This window comes from Pan paniscus, chromosome 10, assembly GCF_029289425.2.
Source record: "Pan paniscus chromosome 10, NHGRI_mPanPan1-v2.0_pri, whole genome shotgun sequence".
NCBI classification, from domain to species: Eukaryota; Metazoa; Chordata; class Mammalia; order Primates; family Hominidae; genus Pan; species Pan paniscus.
The window spans coordinates 8,442,003-8,465,103 of NC_073259.2; the positions used below are offsets into that span (position 1 = coordinate 8,442,003).

At 44.2% G+C, this 23,101-nt stretch overlaps 1 protein-coding gene across 5 annotated transcripts in view; it reads left to right on the forward strand.

Moving 5' to 3' along the window:
- Nucleotides 1-584: 584 nt before the first annotated feature.
- The window catches only part of TULP3 (TUB like protein 3), a 49,462-nt gene continuing 26,945 nt past the window's right edge, over nucleotides 585-23,101 (forward strand). Inside the window, exons 1-3 of one of the 5 annotated variants that reach the window (XM_063593295.1) lie at nucleotides 604-826; nucleotides 2,722-2,835; nucleotides 19,072-19,123. In XM_063593295.1, coding sequence (XP_063449365.1) covers nucleotides 19,088-19,123 — 36 coding nt within the window. In that variant the 5' untranslated portion in view covers nucleotides 604-826; nucleotides 2,722-2,835; nucleotides 19,072-19,087. Of the gene's footprint in view, nucleotides 827-850; nucleotides 2,836-19,071; nucleotides 19,124-23,101 lie in introns of those variants that run through there. The other 4 variants (XM_008973771.4, XM_008973772.4, XM_034935181.3 and 1 more) reach the window with 4 other exon arrangements.

The window sequence follows — 23,101 nt, forward strand, 5'->3', positions numbered from 1 at the left end:
CGGAGGTTGCGGTGAGCTGAGACCGGGCCACTGCACTGCAGTCTGGGCGAGAGAGTGAAACCCTGTCTCAAAAAATTAAAGTCTCTGGATTCCCTCGTGTGCTTTAGGGGAGTCTGTAGAGCAGGTCTAGGAATGACCTAAAAGCTTGGGCTGGAGTAGGGGAAGCTTAAGTTCTGTGCAGTCGAAGTTCAAGGCCAGCCTATGGAAGATGCGTTTCACTGGGAGTGACTGATGGAGTGGAGAGGGTACCAGAGGGGGTCCCCGAAGGCCGCTGGTATCAGGGCAGGGGCCAGAATAGGAAGCGGCAGAGGTCTGTACATCCTCACAGGGCAGACCTCGGGAAGCGCTCTGGGTGGGCTCGGTAAAAATGGCGGGGGTGCGAGGAGCCGTTGCGTGCCTGGCGGTTGGTGGGGTATAGGAGACTCCTCTGACCGGACTCGCCTGCTGGCCGCGCGGCGGGCGAGGCCCAGGCAAAAACAAAGTCTTCCCCCTCAGTACCGGCCCTGCGAGGCGCTCCAGAGGACCAAGCCTTAGCTCGCGTCACCCCACCCCCGCGCAGGCGCGTTTAACTCCCGCTCGCCTCCCGCCCCTTAGCAACCCTCCCGCATCGTTGGGCCCCGGCAATAGCCAATGAGACAGGAGCCACGAGAACACGGACCAATCGGCGTCGGCGACAGTGTGGAACGCGGTTGCCAGGAGGCGGGACGCGGCGGCGTGCCAGCCTAGCCACTCTAGCGACGGCGGGGAAGAGTGTGTACGTGGTGGGGGCTTCCTCGGTGGCGGGCATGGAGGCTTCGCGCTGCCGGCTCAGTCCCAGCGGCGACAGGTCAGACAGGGCCGTGGCAGGTCTCCTCCTGAGCGAGGCGGAGGGGCGAAGCGAGAAGGCGGAGGTCCTCTCCGGGAGCCCTGCGGGGAGAGGGCGGGACTCGGGACTTGGCGACTCAGGGAGGGACTGGTTTCGGCGGCGGGAGGCGACCCCCTCGCCCTACTCCCGTGTGGGGACCCCTTTCTCAAGTGGAGCGGCGGCACTACATCCCGCGCCGTGGGCAGAGACCTTTGGTTCAGGTCCCTGCTCAGGAACTTCTGGAGTTTTCGTGACGGGATCCCTCGGCCCCTCTGGGCCTCGGGTTTCCCTCGGGGGAGAGGCGCTGGCCCCGCTTAGCTCCCACTGCCCGGCGGTGTCACAGCCGAGAGGGGACCCAGCCCCTCCCGGGAGGCGGTGCGGGGTTCTGACGCCGCTGCTTCGGACGGGTAAAGCTGAATTCTGGAGCAGAGTCCGAGGAGCGGAAACGCGAAACTTCTTTTTCCTCTCTGCTTTCCAGTGTTTGTCTCTGATTCGGGATGGTCTGACTGATTTGCCAGTGGGCCACACCCCTTGTTTGTGCGCCTCTTTCTCTGCCAGAGGGAGAGCCTCGGAAAAAAAAGGATCCAAAATCTCAGCGTGTCACTTTCTTGTTCGCTAGGTTAATGAGAAGTTAATGGGAAGCCGTTTGAAATCATTGGTTAGAAACTTTGGCGTCATCTGAGGATTTAAGTCCTACACGCCAACTGTATACCCCGCTTTTTATTCCATTACCAAGACAAAGATTTGGGGCCAGGCGCCTTGGAACACGTCTGTTATCCCCAGCACTTTGGGAGGCCAAGGCAGGAGGATCGCTTGGTCTCAGGAGTTCGAGACCAGCCTGGACAAGATAGCGAGACCCCCATCTCTAGAAAAAAAATAAATAAAATAAAATCAATCAGTCAATCAATTAAAATTTGGCCGGACACGGTGGTGCGCGCCTGTAGTTCCAGCGACTCGAGAGACTGAGGAGGGAGGATTCCTTGAGCCCAGGAGTTCCAAACTCCTGTGATGGGCCACTGAGCTCGCTAGCCTGGGCAACGCAGTGACATCCTGTCACTTAAAAAAAAAAAATGATTTGACGTGTAAGGATTTAGTTTGATATTTCCACTAGTAGATATTTAAACAATTTTAAGCCATTTTAAACAATTGTCACAAAGTTGTTGGGGGTAAAGAACATGTATTTTCCTTTTTCGTCAAGTTCTATTGAGGTGATAGCTGCACTCTGAAATTTGTTCACTGTGCTTTTTTTTTTTCCCCAAGTCGAGGAAGAAAACTACATTTACAGGTGTAAGTGGTAGGGGAGATAAGGTTAGTAGTCAGCATCTCTGGTTGAATTCAGAAAATATTTGTTCAGTTGTGGGCTCTCAGTTTTAATTCCATGAATTTAAAGTAGTAAATTTCATGAGTACCAGATGTTTGATATGACTCAGATTTTTTGGGGAAAAAAAAAGGGATGCAGGATTGACTTTGAAATTGGGACCAAGAGGCTTTTCCTTCCTTTTTTTTTTCTGGGACGGAGTCTCTCTCTGTCGCCAGGCGGTAGTGCAGTGGTGCGATCTCGGCTCACTGCAGCCTCCGCTTCCCGGGTTCAAGTGATTCTCCTGCCTCAGCCTCCTGAGTAGCTGGGACTATAGGCACGCGCCACCACGCCCAGCTAATTTTTGTATTTTTAGTAGAGACGGGGCTTCACCATGTTGGCCAAGATGGTCTCGATTTCTTGACCTCGTGACCTGCCCACCTCGGCCTCCCAAAGTGCCGGGATTACAGGCGTGAGCCACTGCGCCTGGCCCCCTCCTTGTTCTTCCGAAAGAAACTAGCTCTTTAAATTTTCTTTTCTTTTCTTTTAATTTTAATTTTTTTTTTTTTTTTTGAGACAGGGTCTCACTCTGTCGCCCAGGCTAGGATGTGGTGGGCGATCTCAACTAATTTCAACCTCTTCCCCAGGTTAAGCGATCCTCCCACCTCAGCATCCCTAGTAGCTGGGACCACAGGTAAGTGGCACCACCTGGCTAATTTCTTGTATTTTTTGTAGAGGTGGGGTTTCGTCATGTTGCTCAGGCTGGTGTCGAAGTGAGCTCAAGTGATCTGCCTGCCTCGGCCTCCAAAACTTCTGGGATTACAGGCCTGAGCCACTGCACTTGGCCCTAAATTGTAAAATTGACATCAAAGGGGAATGTGTGAGTCACCAAATGTTTCTCCTGCCCTCTGTAATGTTAGTGCAACTTCTATCAGTGTTTAACTCATTTGTTACTAAGAGGGAGTCTCTTGCTTTTTTCTCTTTTTGGGCTTCAGGTTGTGTGTTTAATGTGTTTTTTTTTTTTTTTTTCCCAAACGGAGTTTCGCTCTCGTCGCCCAGGCTGGAGTGCAGTGGCGCCATCTTGGCTTACTTGCCTCCTGGGTTCCAGTGATTCTCCAGCCTCAGCCTCCTGAGTAGCTGGGATTACAGGCATGCGCCACCATGCCTGGCTAATTTTTATATTTTTAGTAGAGAGGGGGTTTCTCCATGTTGGTCAGGCTGGTCTTGAACTCCCGACCTCAGGGGATTCGCCCGCCTCGGCCTCCCAAAGTGCTGGGATTACAGGCGTGAGCCCCCCAACCCTGCCTGGCTGTTTAATGTTTTTGATGAAATACATTGATAGAATTTTCTGTATTACTGCCTTTCAATGTAAGGATAACAACCAACTTTTAGGTTTTCTGTGTTTTTTTTTTTCTTGGAATTATGTAACTTTTATCATGAAGCAGATTTATTTTCAACAAAATAGAGAAATTATTAACTACAAATATTTTTTTTAATTTTTATTTTTTTGTAGAGACAAGGTCTCACTATGTTGCCCAGGCTGGTCTTGAAGTCCTGGTCTCAAGTGATCCTCCTGCCTCAGCCTCCCAAAGTGCTGGGATTACAGGTGTGAGCGACCAGGCTTGGCCTATTTTCTTATATCAGAAATATTTAGTGAAAATTGGAGGTGAAATTTGAAACAACACTCAGGACCTTTGTTGAGGCTAGGCATTTTATAATATAGATTCCCTGGAGATGACAGGGGTTGGCTAGTGCTGGAACTTGAGCCCTATCTGGCCTTTTGTAAGTGATAGAGAATTGAGAATTGAAGGCGTGCTTCCCACTGTGGTGTGACCTTGTGAGCTGGAGTCATCTAAGAAATCCCAGTCGGTAGTTTGTCCATATGCCATGATTTCTCTTTAGAAATATAAACAGTAGGCTGGGCGTGGTGGCTCACACTTATAATCCTAGCACCATGGGAGGCCAAGATGGCGGGGGGGGGGGTGGGGGGGGTGGGGAAATCACCTGAGGTCACGAGTTCAAGACCAGCCTGACCAACATGGAGAAACCCTATCTCTACTAAAAATGCAAAACTTAGCCAGGCATAGTAGCAGGTGCCTATAATCTTAGCTACTCAGGAGCTGAGGCAGGAGAATCGCTTGAACCAGGGAGGTGGAGGTTGCAGTGAGCCAAGACTGTGCCAGTGCACTCTAGCCTGGGTGACAGAGCAAGACTCCGTCTCAAAAAAACAAAACACACACACACACACACACACACACACACAGAAGAGATCTGTCAAGATAAAAAGCTCAATAATAGGCTGGGTGCAGTGGCTCATGCCTGTAATCCCAGCACTTTGGGAGGCGGAGGTGGGCAGATCATGAGGTCAGGAGTTCGAGACCAGCCCAACCAACAGGGCGAAACCCTGTCTCTACTAAAAATACAAAAATTAGCCAGTTATGGTGGTGTGCGCGTATAGTCCCAGCTACTCCGGAAACTGAGGCAGAAGAATTGTTTGAACCTGGGAGGTGGAGGTTGCGGTGAGCCGAGATCACACCACTGCACTCCAGCCTGGGCGACAAGAGCAAAACTCCATTTGAAAAATAAAATAAAATGAAATAAAAATAAGAAATAGTGAAAATAAATAACATTCCCGAAGAGAGAAAATGTAACCCCTGAGAAGGGAGAATTGGGCAAAAGTTAAAATGAACTTAAGTTCTGAGTAATGTCTGTTTGAATCTACAAGTAATAAATGCATTCTTTTAACTTCTGGATTAAATCATACATCTTAAATAGCCTTTTTGTTTAGTTCACTCAAAAGAATGCTTTTTGCTTTTGCTGTGTGGTACTTGCAAAATCAGGAGGGGTTTACTCTAAAATAGTTTTCCCTGCAGCATTCTTTGGGGCTATGGGAATGCTCAAATCAGCGGCCAGCCTTTGCTTCTCATTGCCTCCCTCTCCCCAGGCAGTTCTCCCTGCTCTGATTGTGTCTCTACTAAATGGGCCTCCTAGGAAATGGATGTTCATTCCCTGGCTTCAATTAAGTTAGCTCCAGATTGTGGCCGTCTTTCAAGCAGAGGACAGCTGAGCTTAGAATACTAACATTTCTCCCTAGATGAGGAAGGATAGATGTCAAAGGAATTCTTTTCTGACACTTCTCATATGACCTTTTTGTGTCTTTTCTCAGAAGCAATATTTTGTTCAAGCCAGATGTGTTCTTGGTGTGTCAGTATGTGTAAAAACATGGCCTTCGAATATTGACATTTAGTATTTGGACAAGGTGAACCTATTTGTTAATTGAGTTAGGAAACATACTTTGTTAATAGCTCTTTCCACAATTATCTGAAATTGTTATCAGTTTGAACATGATGAAATCTGATGACTCTTTCACTCTATACAGTTATTTGCCACTTAATGATGGGGATGCATTCTGAGAAATGTGTCATTAGTGGATTTTGTTGTGTGAACGTCATAGTGTACACAAACCTTGATGGGATATCCTACTACCTACCTAGGCCCTGTGGTACAGTCTGTTGCTCCTAGGCTACAGAGCTATACGGCCTGTTACTGTACTGAATATTGTAGGCAATTGGAACACACTGGTAAGTATTAGCGTATCTAAACATATCTAAACATAGCAAAGGTACAGTGAGAATACTTTTTTTTTTTTTTGAGATGGAGTCGCACCTTTGTTGCTCAGGCTGGAGTGCAATGGCATGATCTCGGCTCACTGCAATCTCTGCCTCCCAGGTTCAAGTGATTCTCCTGCCTCAGCCTCCCAAGTAGTTGGGATTACAGGCGTGCACCACCATGCCCAGCTGATTTTGTATTTTTAGTAGAAACGGGGTTTTACCATGTTGGTCAAACTGGTCTTGAACTCCTGACCTCAAGTGATCCACCCGCCTCTGCCTCCCAAAGTGCTGGGATTACAGGCGTGAGCCACTGTGCCTGGCTGACAATGTAGTGTTATCATCCTTAGGGGACCCCCGTTGTATATGCAGTATGGTTGACCTAAATGTCGTTATTCAGGGCACTCCTCCCCAGGGCTGCTTAAAAATCCATTCACTGACTTGGAAGTTCTACCTAAAAATAGCAAGTCAGCTGGCATTTTTAATGAACATATTGAAATACCAGAGAATGAAATTCCTGCCTCTGCTGACCATTTTAATACACGTGTTCAATCGTGTGGTTTAACACATTCAGGTAGATTGGGAGTGAGACTTGTGATTGAATTCGGGCTCTTTCACTGATCAGCTGTTTGACCTTTAGAATATGAACTATAGTTGTAAGTTTAAAATTGCTTTCCTGTGATGTGTAGAAAATAAGGCTGTAACAAAGCAAGAAATATTTTTCAAATATGCTCCTGGAAAAATAAAATTATTGCTATTTAGCTTTGCAGGAAGAAACTTCAATAAATCTACAAGGTAGGTGCTATAATCTCATTTTACAGAGAGATATGAAACTCATATGAAAGGAGTTCACCTCCTTTCTCCCGAAATTCATTTAGAGCATCTATGAGTTTCATATCTGTCTGTAAAATGAGATTATATGCCTACTTTGTCAAGGTTATCGTGAAAATTATCACACATCATATGTGAAAAATAATATATATTTAATATAATTCCTGGCAGGCAGTATTAAATATTCACTAAGTAGAACTGTACTTAAGTGCAACTAGCAGAGTGACAACACATTTTAACAATGTTTCAATAACAATACAATTTTGGACTTTTAAATTTTTTTTTTGGAGTCTCGCTCTGTCACCTAGGCTGGAGTGCAGTGGCAGGATCTCGGCTCATGGCAACCTCCACCTCCTGGGTTCAAGCAGTTCTCCCTGCCTCAGCCTCCTGAGTAGGTGGGATTACAGGTGCCTACCACCACCCCTGGCTAGTTTTTGTATTTTTAGTAGGGACAGGGTTTCACCATGTTGGCCAGGCTGGTCTCGAACTCCTTACCTCAGGTGATGCACCTGCCTCGGCCTCCTAAAGTACTGGGATTACAGGCATGAGCCACTACGCCCAGCCTAAAGATTTTTTTAATACAGGGGAAATTATTAGAAATTTCTGGGTTTCCAACATTCGAAAGCTTTTGAAAGGTGATAAAGTATTATGATGAAATCATTAGTCTTCTCACTGAAGTGAAGATTAAGGTAACACATTCATTTGTAGTATTAAGAAGTATTGTAAAACAAAAATCTTCCCAGGCACAGTGGTTCAGGCCTATAATCCTAGCACTTAGGGAGGCTGAGGCAGGAGGAAGGAGATCACTTGAGGCCAGTAGCTCAAGACCAGCCTGGGCAACATAGTGAGACCCCCTGTCTGTCTGTTGGTCTGTCATGTTCGTTTGTTCTCTCTCTCAAGAGATAGGGTCTTGCTGTATTGCCCAGGCTAGTCTTGAACTCGGGCCTCAAGTGATACTCCCACCTCGGCCTCCCAAAATGCTGGAAAGGCATGAGCCACTCTGCCTGGCCGAGACCCTGTCTCTTAAAAAAAAAAAAAAAAAAGTCTAGGCCCAGTGCGGTGGCTCATGCCTGTAATCCCAGCACTTTGGGAAGGCAAGGCAGGCAGATCACCTGAGGTTAGGAGTTAGAGACCAGCCTGGGCAGCATGGTGAAACCCTGTCTCTACTAAAAATACAAAATTAGCCAGGTGTGGTGGCGCATGCCTGTGATCCCAGCTACTTGGGAGGCTGAGGCATGAGAATCACTTGAACATGGGAGGCAGAGGTTGTAGTGAGCCAAGATCGCGCCATTGCACTCCAGCCTGGGCAACAAGAGCGGAAACTAGATCTCAAAAAAAAAAAAAAAAAAAAAAGATATAATAGCAGTTGCAGTTTGAGTGCTTACTATGAGCCAAGTTTCATTTAATCTTCACAATAACCTTCTGAGTTAAGTGTCATTGTCCTCACTTTGTAAATTAGGGAACTTGAGGCTTTACTAGGTTAAGTTGTACTGGGAACTGTGCTGTAACCACATAGCACACGTCTCTAAATGGGGACTTACAATTAGTTTGAACTAATGTAGGCCAAGCCAGGGGTCAGCAGACCTTTTTAATTATTTTTTTTCAGATGGGGTCTTGCTTTGTTGCCCAAGCTGGTCTTGAACTCCTGGACTTAAGCCATCTTCCCACCTCAGCCTCCCTAGCAGCGGGGACTATAGGCATGCACCATCACCCCTGGCCAGTAGTCCTTTTCTGCGAAGGTCTTAACCAAAGGTTTTTGGTTTTGTGGGCCATACAGTCTCTGTCCCAGTTACTCATTACTCAGTTTTGCTGTTGTAGCACAAAAGCAGCCATAGATAATAGGTAAGTGAATGAATGTGTCTGTTTCAATAAGACTTTATGGACACTGGAATTTGAAGACTTTTTTCTTTTTATTCATTACTTCCTGCACAGTGATAATTTCTTTTTGGGCTGGGGGGACAGGTTCTCACTATGTGCCCAGGCTGAGTGCAGTGGTGCAGTCGTAGCCCACAACAGCCTTGAACTCCTGGGTTCAAGCAGTCCTCCTTCCTCTGCCTCCTGAGTAGCTGGGATTACAGGTGTGCACCACCACACCTGGCTAATTTTTAAATTTTTTGTAGAGACAGGGGTCTCACTATGTTGCCCAGGCTGGTCTCAAACTCCTGGCCTCAAGCAGTCTGCCCACATAGGCCTCGCAAAGTGCTGGGATGACAGGCATGAGTCACTGCACCTGGTTGGAATTTGAATTTAATATAATTTTTACATGTCTCAAAATATTATTCTTCAGATATTTTTAACCTTTTAAAAATGTGAAATTCATAGGCTGGGCACAGTGGCTCACGCCTGTAATCCCAGCACTTTGAGAGGCTCATGCGGGTGGGTCACCTGAGGTCAGGAGTTAGAGACCAGCCTGACCAACATGGAGAAACCATGTATCTACTAAAAATACAAAATTAGCCGGGCATGGTGGCCCATGCCTGTAATCCCAGCTACTCGGGAGGCTGAGGCAGGAGAATCGCTTGAACCCAGGAGGCTGAGGTTGTGGTGAGCTGAGATCACACCATTGCAATCCAGCCTGGGCAACAAGAGCGAAACAACGTCTCAAAAAAAAAAAAAAAAAAACAGCGAAATTCATTCTTAGCTCAAAGGCAGTACAAAAACTGACGGCAGGCCAGATTTGGCCCACACGCTATAGTTTGCAGCCCCTGTGCTAAATCATAAAAGTATTTTTTCCTGGAAGGTCATAGTTATTCATACTGTGAATATTATTTAAGAGAGCATTGAAGATTGTTTTTATATTAAAATGGAACCCGTTACCTTATGGAATAAAACCCAGAATTTAATTTTCAAGATAAAACTTGGAGGCGGGGGCCGGGCGTGGTGGCTCACGCCTGTAATCCCAGCACTTTGGGAGGCCAAGGTGGGCGGATCACGAGGTCAGAAGTTCGAGACCATCCTGGCTAACACAGTGAAACCCTGTCTCTACTAAAAATACAAAAAATTAGCCGGGTGTGGTGGCAGGTGCCTGTAGTCTTAGTTACTTGGGAGGCTGAGGCAGGAGAATGGCATGAACCCAGGAGGCGGAGCTTGCAGTGAGCAGAGCTCATGCCACTGCACTCCAGCCTGGGCGACAGAGCGAGACTCCGTCTCAAAAAAAAAAAAAAAACTTGGAGACGGCTGTGGTGGCTCACATCTGTAATCCCAGCACTTTGGGAGGTTGAGGCAGGCGCATCACCTGAGATCACGAGTTCGAGACTAGCCTGGCCAATGTGTTGGAACCCCGTCTCTACTAAAAATACAAAAAAAATAAAAAATTAACCAGGCGTGGTCGCACTCCTGTGTTCCCAGCTACAGGGGAGGCTGAGGCAGGAGAATAGCTTGAACCTGGGAGGAAGAGGTTGTAGTGAGCCGAGATTGCGCCACTGTTCTCCAGCCTAGCGACAGAGCAAGACTCTGTCTCAGAAACAAAAACAAAAAAACTTGGATTCTAAAGATACGTTGTTCTGTAGATGGTCTCTGGACCGTACTTTCCTCCTTTCTCCTCAATTTCATTTAGAGCATAAAAGCACTTTCTTAGGCTGTTTGAAGCACTTGGATTGGAAATGTTGCCTACAGTAACCTGTATAAACATCAATATATCAATAACAGATTATTAGTGCAAAATTTAAATGTCCGAAAACTGAAAGGGAATAATGATCGGTGACTGGGTCTATGAAATTACAAAAGTAAAGCCTAAGGGAGATGGCAAGCTTTCCTATTCTGCTACCCTTGTCAGCTGATGTCTTGGTATAATTAATAAAGTACTCTTTTTAAACTCAAAAACATCTGTTTTGAATAATACTTTTTTTTTTTTAACACCCTACCTTTGAGGTAACTATTGTTAATAGTTTGTGTATATCCTTCTGGAATTCTTCTATTCCTGTAGACCTTGCAGATACTTTTTTTTTTTTCTACTTACAGTTATTTTTATTTTTTGTTTTTTGAGAGTGTCTTGCTCTCTCACCCTGGCTGGAGTGTGGCGGTGTGACGATAGCTCAACCTCCTGGGCTCAAGCAATCCTCCCACCTCAGCCTCCCAAGTAGCTGGAACTATAGGCATGCGCAACCAAGCCGAAATACTTTTTTTTTTTTTTGTAGAGACAGTTTCACCATGTTGCCCAGGCTGGTCTTGAGCTCCTGGGCTCACGCGATCCTCTTGCCTCTTAAAGTGCTGGGATTACAGGCGTGAGCTACTGTGCCTGGCCATGTTGTGGTTTCAGTACACACTTACCTAATGACTAATCATATTGGATATCTTTTCATGTGCTTATTACCCATTCGGAAAAGTTCTTTTGTGAATATTTTGGGCCCTCTCCCCCCACCTCTTTTTTTTTGAGAAAGGGTCTCTGTTCCCCAGGCTGGAGTGCAGTGGCACAATCACGGCTTACTGCAGCCTTGACCTTCCTGACTCAGGCAATCCTCCTGCCTCATTCTCCTCAAGTAGCTGGGACCACCGGAGCGCTCCACCACACCTGGCTAATTTGACTTTTTTTTTCTTTCTTTCTTTCTTTTTTTTTTTTTTTGGTAGAGACAGGGCCTCCTTATATTGCCTAGGCTTTTTGCCCAATTTTTATTTTATTTTATTTTTTGAGACAGAGTATCACTCTGTTGCCCAGGCTGGAGTGCAGTGGCGTGATCTCAGCTCACTGCAACTTCCGCCTCCCGGGTTCAAGCGATTCTCCTGCCTCAGCCTCTTGAGTAGCCAGGAATACAGGCAAGCACAACCACACCTGGCTTATTTTTTGTATTTTTAGTAGAGATGGGATTTCACCATGTTGGCCAGGCTGGTCTCCAGCTCCTGGCCTCAAGTTATATGCCCGTCTCAGCCTCCCGAAGTGCTGGGATTACAGGCGTGAGCTACCATGCCTGGCTCCAATTTTTAGTTAGGTTGTTTGTCTTAATGTGTAAGAGTTCTTTAGATTCTAAATATAAATTTTTTGTTGGATATATGTTTCACAAATATTTTCCCTAGTTTGTGGCTTGCCTTCTAATTTTCATAACAGTATCTTTGCAGAACAAAAGTTTTTCATTTTGATGAAGTCCAACTTGCTGATTTTTAAGTGTGTGAATTTAAGTAAAAGTCATAATCATACCTACAGTTTTTCTTCTAAAGGATGTTAGTCAATCTTCAAATAAGCATGAATAACTAGATTTAAGAATAAAAAATTGTTTTTTGTAGTTGTTTTCTTGAGGTAAACCTTTTATTTCCTTTATCTTTCCTGTGTAATATCTTTGCAGTAATTCCTTGTCTCACACATACTATGTTTATTTCTGATAGGTTGAGTTGAACCAAATTTTTGTAAATTATATTTATTTTAGCTTCATGCAGCAGCTAATTACTAAATATTTACAATTATGAATTTCTCTAAATTGCCAAGTTGTCCTCTTTATCACTGCACACTGGCACTTGTTGCATTAATGAAAGAAGATAACTATATCTAATTTCTAAGTCTAAAAAATATCAATTTGTGATGTTCTGAAGCAATACTGTAGTCAGTAAAGGAAGCCTTCACTCAAGTTACTATCAGGAAAAGCAACGGGCTGCTCACAGGCTTTATTTTTACAAGTCTTATCCTGCTGCTTTCCTGGCAAGGATGGTGTTTACTCTCTCCAGTACCACAGAAGGAGCCTGTTTAGCCTCCTGCATCAGTGGCCAAATTGCAGTTGAGTGCTGATTACAGCATCCTTATCTGGCACAGTGTAGGAAGCAGCAAGAAACACTCTTGATTGTTTAGTGGCAATAGATTTTGTGTTACTGGCAGCTCGAAAAATTTACACTTAACAGGCTGAGAGAAGTTGACAGGAACATTGAGAGTCCCGAATAATCATAGATTCTTGAGGGTCATTAGTAACATTATTCAGTGCTTCAAAGTACTTGGCAGCGTGGTCTGTTGGGTATAGCACTAGACTAGCAATGGAGAGTAATGTTTTAAAGTATGCTCAAAGTTTCTCTGTTACTTATCTTTAGCAAATTTCTTCATTGTTCATACCATCTTCATTCCCTAGAAATACTGTGTGAGCATAATTTAGGTGCTAGATTAAAGGGCAATGGGATTTTTTTTTTTTTTTTTTTTGAGACAGAGTCTCGCGCTGTTGCCCAGGCTAGAGTGTAATGGCGTGATCCCAGCTCACTGCAACCTCCACCTCCTGGGTTCAAGTGATTGTCCTGCCTCAGCCTCCAGAGTAGCTGGGACTACAGGCACGGACCACAACGCCTGGCTAATTTTTGTATTTTTAGTAGAGATGGGGTTTCACCATGTTGGTCAGGCTGGTCTCGAACTCCTGACCTCAAGTGATCTCCCCACGTTAGCCTCCCAAAGTTCTGGAATTACAGGCATAAGCCACTGCACCTGGTAGCAGTGGGATTTTTAAAGGTAGCCAGTCCACAACAATGAAAAAAAAAATTACCGAAATGTATATTTTCTTTTTTTCTCTTTGAAAATGTATATTTTCTTTTTTTCTATTTTGAAAAAATTTGGCTGGGCACGGTGGCTCATGCCTGTAATCCCAGCACTTTGGGAGGCTGAGGCGGGTGGATCACCTGAGGTCGGGAGTTCAAGTCCAGCCAGACCAACAGGGAGAAACCCCGTCTCCACTAAAAATACAAAATTAGCCAGGCGTGGTGGCGTATGCCTTTAATCCCAGCTACGTGGGAGGCTGAGGCAGGAGAATTGCTTGAACCCGGGAGGCGGAGGTTGTGGTGAGCCGAGATCACGCCACTGCACTGCAGCCTGGGCAACAAGCGCGAGACTCTATCTCAAAAAAAAAAAAGAAAAAAGAAAAAAATGAAATTTGCTGAAAAGTCGCAAGAAAGCACAGTTGATAAACCTATGCCCTTCACCTAGATTCATCACTAATATTTTTTATACCTGATTTTAAAAAATCTTTTTAGACTTACAGAAAATTTGCAAAAATATTAGAGAATCCCTCTATACCTTTCACCAAGTTTCCCCTAATGTTAACATCTTCTTTTTTGTTTGTTTTTTTTTGAGATGAAGCCTAGCTCTGTTGCCCAGGCTGGAGTGCAGTCAGTGGCACGATCTCGGCTCACTGCAACCTCCGCCTCCTGGGTTCAAGCGATTCTGTAGCCTCAGCCTCCTGAGTAGCTGGGATTACAGGCGCCCACCACCACGCCCAGCTAATTTTTGTATCTTTAGCAGAGATGGGGTTTCACTGTGTTGGCCAGGGTGGTCTTGAACTCCTGACCTCGTGATCCGCCCGCCTTGGCCTCCCAAAGTGCTGGGATTACAAGCGTGAGCCACCGTGCCTGGCCTAATGTTAACATCTTATATAACCATAGCCACATTATCAAAATCAGGAAATTAATATAGAATCAGTACTGTTAACTGATTCACAGGCCTTATTTGAATTTTGTCAGTTTTCCCACTAATGTCTCTTTCCTAGTCTAGGTTTTTTTGGTGTCCGTAAATAAAGGTTCACCACATTGTCAGAAAATTCTCTTTGTGTACACTGTGCAGTGTTGTAAGGCCTTGTAGTTATCTTCAGTTAGTTTTTATTTTATCTGTCTGTCTCACCTATATCTATCTGAGATGGAATCTCGCTCTGTTGCTCAGGCTGCTGTGCAGGGTCACAGTCACAGCTCACTGCACCCTTGAACTCTTGGGCTCAAGCACTACTCCTACCTCAGCCTCCTGAGTAGCTGGGACCACAGGCTCATGGCACCATGCCCAGCAGGTATCTTCAGTTTAGCCTTTACTGGCTGGTAAATGGAGAATAGTTCAAGAGAATGGTGTTCTATGGGCATTCTCCTCTGCCACGCTTGAGTGTTTCTGTGTTTCTTCAAGATGTGTGTTTAGGGTTTCCCCTGTTTGTACCAAGAAAATAGGAAATTTTCTTTGAGAAAAATGAGAGGAAAAAGAATTACTCCACTTTTTTTTTTCCTGTAGAAATTCTTTCTGTTTTGTGTTGATTTATTAACCAGGCTTGGTTATGGTTAGGCTTACTATTCAATAACTAAGTTAAAATGAAGGAAAGAGAATATTAACACAGGCTGGGCATGGTGGCTCATACCTGTATCCCAGCACTTTGGGAGGCCGAGGTGGTCAGATCATCTTTACCTGAAGTCAGGAGTTTGAGACGAACCTGGCCAACATGGCGAAACCCCGTCTCCACTAAAAATATGGCAGGCACCTGTTATCCCAGCTGCTTGGGAGGCTGACGCAGGAGAATCGCTTGAATCCGGGAGGTGGAGGTTGCAGTGAGCTGAGATCGTGCCACTGCACTCCAGCCTGGACGACAGAGTGAGACTCTGTCTCAAAAAAAAAAAAGAATATTAAATCAGAAAAATGTAAATTTATTAAGATGATATTCCAGATTAGACTAGAAATTTTAGTTCAGATTGAATATGTCTATAAAATATCTTTTTTTTTTTTTTTTTGAGACAGAGTCTCACTCTCTTGCCAGGCTGGAGTGCAGTGGCGTGATCTTGGCTCACTGCAACCTCCACCTCCCAGGTTCAAGCAATTCTCTTGCCTCAGCCTCCCGAGTAGCTGGGACAACAGGCATGTACCACCACGCCCAGCTAATTTTTGTATTTTTAGTAGAGACGGGGTTTCACCATGTTGGCCAGGATGGTCTCGATCTCTTGACCTTGGGATCCACCTGCCTCCGCCTCCCAAAGTGTTGGGATTACAGGCGTGAGCCACCGCACCCGGCCTTATAAAATGTCTTTATAGGTTATAATTTAACTAAAGGTATAACTTTTTAAGTTATAATTTATTTAAACTTAGAACTCGGGGAAAGTGTGACTTTTGATATATAGGAGACTTGTAAATGTTACAGTTACTTAACATGTATTTATTGTCTCTTCTGTTCAGGTCAAAATGCTTTGATTATACCCTATTTATTCAGATTGTCTGTTCAGCTTGCCCAGGCTTGATGAAAGGAATCAAGTGGTGTCTAGATGTACTGTCAGAGACACACCTGTTTTTTTCACTATTTGAGGCCTTAAGAGAAACGTTTGAAAACTTTAGTCGTATGCCAGAACTTAGCATTTTTGAGGAAGTTTTAGCATGGGTGGGGAATGATTTGTTTTCCCCCATGCCAGAAGTCATCACACCTTTGGTTTAGTGTTGAGAACAGAGTGCAGATTTGTAGCAGCAGCTGTTTGAAAATACTAGTTCATGGTGGAGATTGCAGTGAGCCAAGATCATGCCACTGCACTCTAGCCCAGGCGACAGAGCCAGACCCTGTGTAAAAAAAAAAAATTTTTTTTTTTTTTTTGAGAGAGAGTCTTGCACTGTCACCTGGGCTAGAGTGCAGTGACGCCATCTTGGCTCACTGCAACCTCCGCCTCCCAGGTTCACACGATTCTCCTGCCTCAGTCTCCTAAGTAGCTGGGATTACAGGTGCCCACCACCATACCCAGCTAATTTTTTGTATTTTTAGTAGAGATGGGGTTTCACCATGTTGGCCAGACTGCTCTTGAACTCCTGGGTCTCGAACTTCTGGGCTCAGGCAATCCACCCACCTTGGCCTCCCAAAGTTCTGGGATTACAGGCATGAGCCACTGCGTCTGGCCTAATTTTTTTTAATTAAAAAAAAAAATGGCTGTAATCTCAGCACTTTGGGAGGCCGAGGTGGGTGGATCACCTGAGGTCAGGAGTTTGAGACCAGCCTGGCCAACATGATGAAACCCCGTCTCTACTAAAAATACAAAAATTAGCCGGGCGTGGTGGCACACGCCTGTAATCCCAGCTGCTGAGGAGGCTGAGGCAGGAGAATCGCTTGAATCTGGGAAGCGGAGGTTGCAGCGAGCCAAGATCACGTCATTGTACTCCAGCCTGGGCAAGAAGAGTGAACCCTTCATCTCAAAATAAGTAAATAAATAAATAATAAATTTTAAAAAATGAAACTACTAGTCCATAACAGTGGACTTTTTCCTCCAAGTTTTCCTTTTGCTATATAATGTCATTTTATGCAGAACTTTAAAAAATTTATACTGATACACGGCCAGGTGCAGTGGCTCACGCCTGTAATCCCAGCACTTTGGGAAGCCGAGGTGGGCAGATCACTTGAGGTGAGGAGTTCAAGACCAGCCTGGCCAACATGGCAAAACCCCATCTCTACTAAAAATACAAAAATTGGCCGGGTACGATGCCTCACACCTGTAATCCCAGCACTTGGGGAGACTGAGGTGGGCATATCACGAGGTCAAGGTCAGGAGATCGAGACCATCCTGTCTAACTGGTGAAACCCCGTCTACTAAAAATACAAAAAATTAGCCCGGTGTAGCAACGTGCACCTATAGTCCCAGGTACTCGGAAAATTGAGGCAGGAGAATCGCTTGAACCTGGGAGGCAGAGGTTGCAGTGAGCCGAGATCATGCCACTGCACTCCAGCCTGGGCGACAGAGTGAGACTTCGTCTCCAAAAAAAAAAAAAAAAAAATACAAAAATTAGCTGGGCATGATGGTGCATGCCTGTAGTTCTAGCTACTCAGGAGGCTGAGGCACGAGAATGGCTTGAACCCGGGAGGCGGAGGTTGCAGTGAGATGAGTTCAAGCCACTGCACTCCAGCTTGGGCAGGAGAGAGAGACTCTGTCTCAAAAAAAAAATTTTTTTTTATTCTTATACACACTGAACACCTGTAATGTTCTAGCACTCTAGTTTTGTTTTTGTTTTATCTTTTTTTTGTCACACTATATTAATGAAGGATTTTTAAATTTGGGATTTAAAAATACATGACTGCAGATAAAAAACATTAAAGAAACATAGGAACATATGTAGGTGAAACATGGGGGGCACAAAGTCAAGGCCAGAGGCTGTTGTATCTGACATTTTTGTTTATTTGTTCCTCTTTGGAGCTGGGAGAAAAGAGATTTATTGAGCACCCAGTGTTTTTGTATTTGTTTTTTAAACATGAAGGTCATGAGTGAATTAATAGAGAGGCATGTCAGAAAATCACAAAGCACCTGCACATCTGTGTGAGGGTTGTTAAACCTGCCTCCCAAGTGATGAAGAGGAAGAATCTTTGAGACAGCATGCAAATTGAAGTTGCTATGCATTAGTAAGATGCATAGAACCTTCTAAAATGTAGGAATATAGTGGCACACCATTAAGCCATACATAAATGCTTTGGTATATTTGCCCCAAATGTAGCAAAAACCATGTTTCTCTTTGTGGTAATGGAATTTGTCTTCTTAAATAGCACCTTGTAGTTCCAGTTTTTCTGGCGCTAAGTTCCCAGTAAACATTTATCATCCAAATAATTGAGAACCATTTATGCCTTATTTCATACTTCACACTTTCCAAGAATGCCGAGTCACAAAATAAAAGTCTTAAATTAGGAAATTGTCAAAAATAGAAAAGGCTTCAGAGAGAGGTTTTTTGTTTTTTTCCTGTTTGTTTGTTTTGAGCCATAGTCTCACCCTGTCGCCCAGGCTGGAGTGCAGTGGTGTGATCTCGCTCTTCTCCACCTCCCCGGTTCAAGCGATTCTCCTGCCTCAGTTCCTGAATGGCTGGAATTACAGGTGTGGCCACCACACCTGGCTAATTTTTTGTATCTTAGTAGAGACAGGGTTTCACTATGTTGGACAGGCTGGTCTCGAACTCCTGACCTTGTGATCCACCTGCCTTGACCTCCCAAAGTGCTGGGATTACAGGTGTGAGCCACCGTGTGCCCGGCCCAGAAAGTTTTTAAATGTTCAGAAGGGCTTGGTTTATCAGCTGAAGACTGGTTTTATTCCATTTTTATTGTTTTTTTCCTTCTTCAAGCAAATCTGTCTCTCAGTGGCGATAAATGTCATCTGTTCATCCATACTTACATTCCTCTTCTCCTTTGATGACTGGCATAGTAAGTGTTATTAATGACAGACTTGAGTAAGTTTAGTGAAATGCCCAGATCTTCAGGAATTCAGTAGGCTCTAGTAAGATGCTATACACAGTGAAATTTTTCCCATCTTAGAACTAACTCCAAAAAATAAATAAATATATTTGATTTTTCAGATGTAATTTAGATGCCAGAAGGAGACCAGAATTGGGGTCTGTTTCTGCTGTTTAGCCTTACACATGACTCTTCAAGTCTGTTTCTTCATCTTCAAAGTGTAAAAAATAATGGTACCTAGTTCCTAGGGCTGTTTGAAAGAATAAACAGAATAATACCATGTAAAATGCCTACCACTGTGTTCAGAGCATAATGCGTACCTAAGACATTGTTTAAAACAAAAGGAAATCCCTGCATGCATGGGGTCTGTGTTTTCATCTTTTTCTTGTCCTTGGAGTATTTCAGTCTCCTCAGGTCCTCTGGAATAAGTGTGGTGTTAAGGGTGGGAAGTCCTCCTGTAGCCAGTGTGGGTAGCCTCTAGAAGCTGATGCCTTCTATGAGGCAGAATCGATTGGTTCCAAATAGCCCAAAAGAGTACATACGTAAAAAGATGAAATTGACAAGGCGTTTTCTCTTTATATACTTGCTTTATTATTTTTTTTTTAACAGTGTCTTCCATGAAGAAATGATGAAGATGCGACAGGCTAAGCTGGATTATCAGGTGAGCAGAGTCTCCTCTTTTGAAATAGGTGGCCAACTGTACTGACCGTGATGCTGATGGTCTTGGCTCTGAAGCCTTTGGCAGGGCTATGGAAAGAAGACTGGAAAGGAGAAGGCTCGGTGGTTACCTGTGAAGCAGTGTCTGGAGTTAGTGGTTGCTGAACCAAGGCTCTGGCTATGGCAAGACCAAAGTGCTTTGAGGATGTCAGCAACAAGACTGGCCTTGGATTTACAATCACCAAAAATTCCTTGGCGCCTTTCTTTCTGAGGAATTAGAAGAGTGTTAACATTGTATTTCTGTGTAGTAATTTGGTTCTGCTACCTTAAGTACCTCTCTACGATGTCATTTCACTTAACTGCAAGATGGTGTTCTTATGCGAAAATGCATATCCGAGCTTGCTGCCGTGCTGCTTTCAAATCTCCATCACAGGGCCGGGCGCAGTGGCTCACGCCTGTCATCCCAGCACTGTGGGAGGCCGAGGCAGGCAGATCACGAGGTCAGGAGATCGAGACCATCCTGGCTAACACGGTGAAACCCAGTCTCTACTAAAAAACACAAAAAATTAGCCGGGCATGGTGGCGGGCACCTCTAGTCCCAGCTACTCAGGAGGCTGAGGCAGGAGAATGGCGTGAACCCAGGAGGCGGAGCTTGCAGTGAGGCGGAGCTTGCAGTGAGCAGAGCAAGACTCCGTCTCAAAGAAAAAAAAAAATCTCCATCGCATAGAGAATAATTTTCTTCACAGAGCTGCTGGCACATTTAGTTTGTTTTCTCCATTACACTAAGCTCTGTGAGAACAGAGCTAAGCATGTTTTGGATAACCATTATATCAGAAGTTCTCAGCACAGTGCTGGACATGTAGTAATCCTTCATTAGGTATTTGAACAAAGGAAGGACTAAATGAACGGTTTTGTGTTGTTACATGGTGTGATCATCATATTCAGGTAGCTTAGAACGTATACCCAACATACATTGCATTTATATTCGCTTTTTTCTATGAATCTATTCTAATTCAGCAAATTCTGTAGCTAGGATCGTTAACAGTCAAGATGTCTGGATTCAGTGGGTGACTAAAAGTCTCTAAAGTTTTGTCTTCTCTTCTTTATGTGGTTGGTGGAACTAATAATGGGACTTCTAGCCTAACAAATTATTTTAAAGGTGGAATTACTGAAAACTAAGAAACAAACTAATTTACTGTGATCTTGGAGAAAATTCTGTTACACACACACACACATATACATACACACTTATCCCTCTGCCCGCAGAGATCACAGTAATTGTGATGAGCCCTTAATTTTCTTCATTCTGTTGCAGAGCAAATTGTATTTAGGGAGAGGTGGGCACAAAAATGTAGATCTTTGATTTATTTTTATTCATTTTTATTCTTAGGCATCCTAGTATCGTAAGGCCCAATTGTACCTACTTTGTTAACATTAGATAAAATCTATGGTTCATCTATGGATCATGTTCTAAGACATTAGTCTTTAAATTTTGTATATAGATACATTTTCTGAGTTTTTTTTTTTAAGGTGGCCCTAATATTTTGTAATTGTATTCTTTTCATTGAAAATGCTACATGTGATAATAAATGTTGTAACTTCTGTAAGCCTTTTTGTAGCACAATTTTTTTTAAATTATGTTTTTACATAGGTAATAAAAACATAAGAATTCAAATAATATAAGATAGATGTTTGATGAAAACATCTCTCTCTGCTTGGCTCAGTTCTTTATCAGTGGCTATCACTGACTTTTAATATATCTTCCAGAGATAGTCAGTGAATTTTTTTTTTTTTTTGAGACGGAGTCTCACTCTGTCGCCCAGACTGGAGTGCAGTGGCGCAATCTTGGCTCACTGCAAGCTCCAACTTCCGGGTTCACGCCATTCTCCTGCCTCAGCCTCCCGAGTAGCTAGGACTACAGGCGCCTGCCACCACGCCAGGCTAATTTTTTTATTTTTTATTTTTTTTTTATTTTTACTAGAGATGGGGTTTCACTGTGTTAGCCAGGATGGTCTCGAACTCCTGACCTCATGATCCGCCCGCCTTAGCCTCCCAAAGTGCTGGGATTATAGGCGTGAGCCACTGCGCCCAGCCTTTTTTTTTTTTTTTGAGTCAGTGAATTTAGAGACATAAAATTTTATAGGAATTTTTTTTTACATGCCTAGGAGTTTCAAAGGAATATTTTAAAATTAAAAAATCTCTTTGGATCAGATGTATACATTCTGGTGTTAAATAATGTACGAGAAGCTGGCATGGTAGTGTGCACCTGTAGTTCCAGCTGCCTGGGAGGCTGAGGAGGAAGGATCCCTTGACCTCAAGTGTTTTAGTTCAGTCTGGGCAACACAGCAAGACACCACCCTCCATCTCCTAAAAAAAAAAAGTGTATGAGAATATTGTTAGAGCCATGAAATGCCAATACGTGCTTAAGAAGGAAGTCACTCAGTAGGGGGTAAGGGAATTTCCACAAATGCAAGCTGAGCGTTCAAATGGTGTATAACAGCAACAAAGGCAGCACCACATAATGAAGAAAACATTGGGCTGGGAATCAGAAGGCTTTGGTCTAGTTCTGGCTCTGCCATTATTCAGCTGTGTGATTTTAGGTAAAGTTCTTAAAGTCAGTTGGCCTCAGTCATTTCATCTGTAGAGTGAAGTTAGACTGGATAAAATAATAGAATGTTAGAAAGAATCTTAAGCGTGTCTAAGTTAGAGCCAAGATGGAGGCATATTGAGGAAGGGCAGGCTACAGCTCAGCCCAGGCATCCCAGGTGGAAAGTATCTTGGTGCGAGCTTCACAGTCCAGAGTAGGCCAGCCTGCCCAAGGGATACAGTGCACACCCATCAGTGACGGTGGCACATCCTAGCAGTTACCCTCAATGGAGGTGGCAGAGGCTGGGGAAGCCCTGCCCAGATGTACATTAGATTAGACTCAGGAATTCTGCTATGGCAGTGTCCCTTTGGTTGAGTGTCACTGGTCATGAGCTCTGTAGGATAAGAAACAGCTAAAAGCAACCAAAGTTAATCAGTCTCCCGAGGATTGGTTTGTATTAGCCAGTCTCGTAAGTGATGAATCTGAATCTGAGAATCACTTTCTAGTGAACTGTGTTCGAGAATTAGCTGGTCATTACATTCCCAGTAGAAATATCTGTGGGAAGTTTGCGATCAGGACATAGCTTGGTATATTCGAAATCAGAGCAGGTAGAGTTTGTAAAATGCTATTTATAGTGACACATTAAAATATGATAGTAGGATTAATTCACCTCTTCTGAAGGGATATACCTACCCAAGGAAGGAGATTCGCATGTGCCCAGGACATTCTCCCTGCCTTAGTGCTAGAGACATAGGGTAGATCTTGTTCTTTTCCTTCTCTTAACACATTCTTTTTTTTTTTCTTCTTCTTCTTTTGAGACAGTCTCCCTCTGTCGCCAGGCTGGAGTGCAGTGGCACGATCTTGGCTCACTGCAACCTCTGCCTCTGTGCCCAGCCAGTTTTTCCACATTCTTACCAACACTTGTTATTGTCTGTCTGTGATTTAGAGCCATTCTGGTGGGTGTGAAGTGGTATCTCATTGTAGTTTTGATTTGCATTACCCTAATGACTAATTATGTTGAGGTGTGTGTGTGTGTGTGTGTGTGTGTGTGTGTGTGTGTGTGTGTGGTGGCCTTTTATTTTTTTTATTTTTTTGAGATAGGGTCTCGCTCTGTCACCCAGGCTGGAGTGCAGTGATACGGTCATAGCTTACTGAAGTCTTGACCTCCTGGGCTCAAGCAATCCTCCCACCCCAGCCTCCCAAGTAGCTGAGACTACAGGCATGCACGACCACACTTGGCTAATTTTTCTTTTTTCTTTTCTTTTTCCTGTATTTAGAGATGGGATCTTGCAGTGTTGCCCAGGCTGGTCTCAAACTTGTGACTTCAAGTGATCCTCCTTCCTCTGCCTCCCAAAGTGCTAGGATTATAGGCATGAGCCATCATGCCTGGTCAAG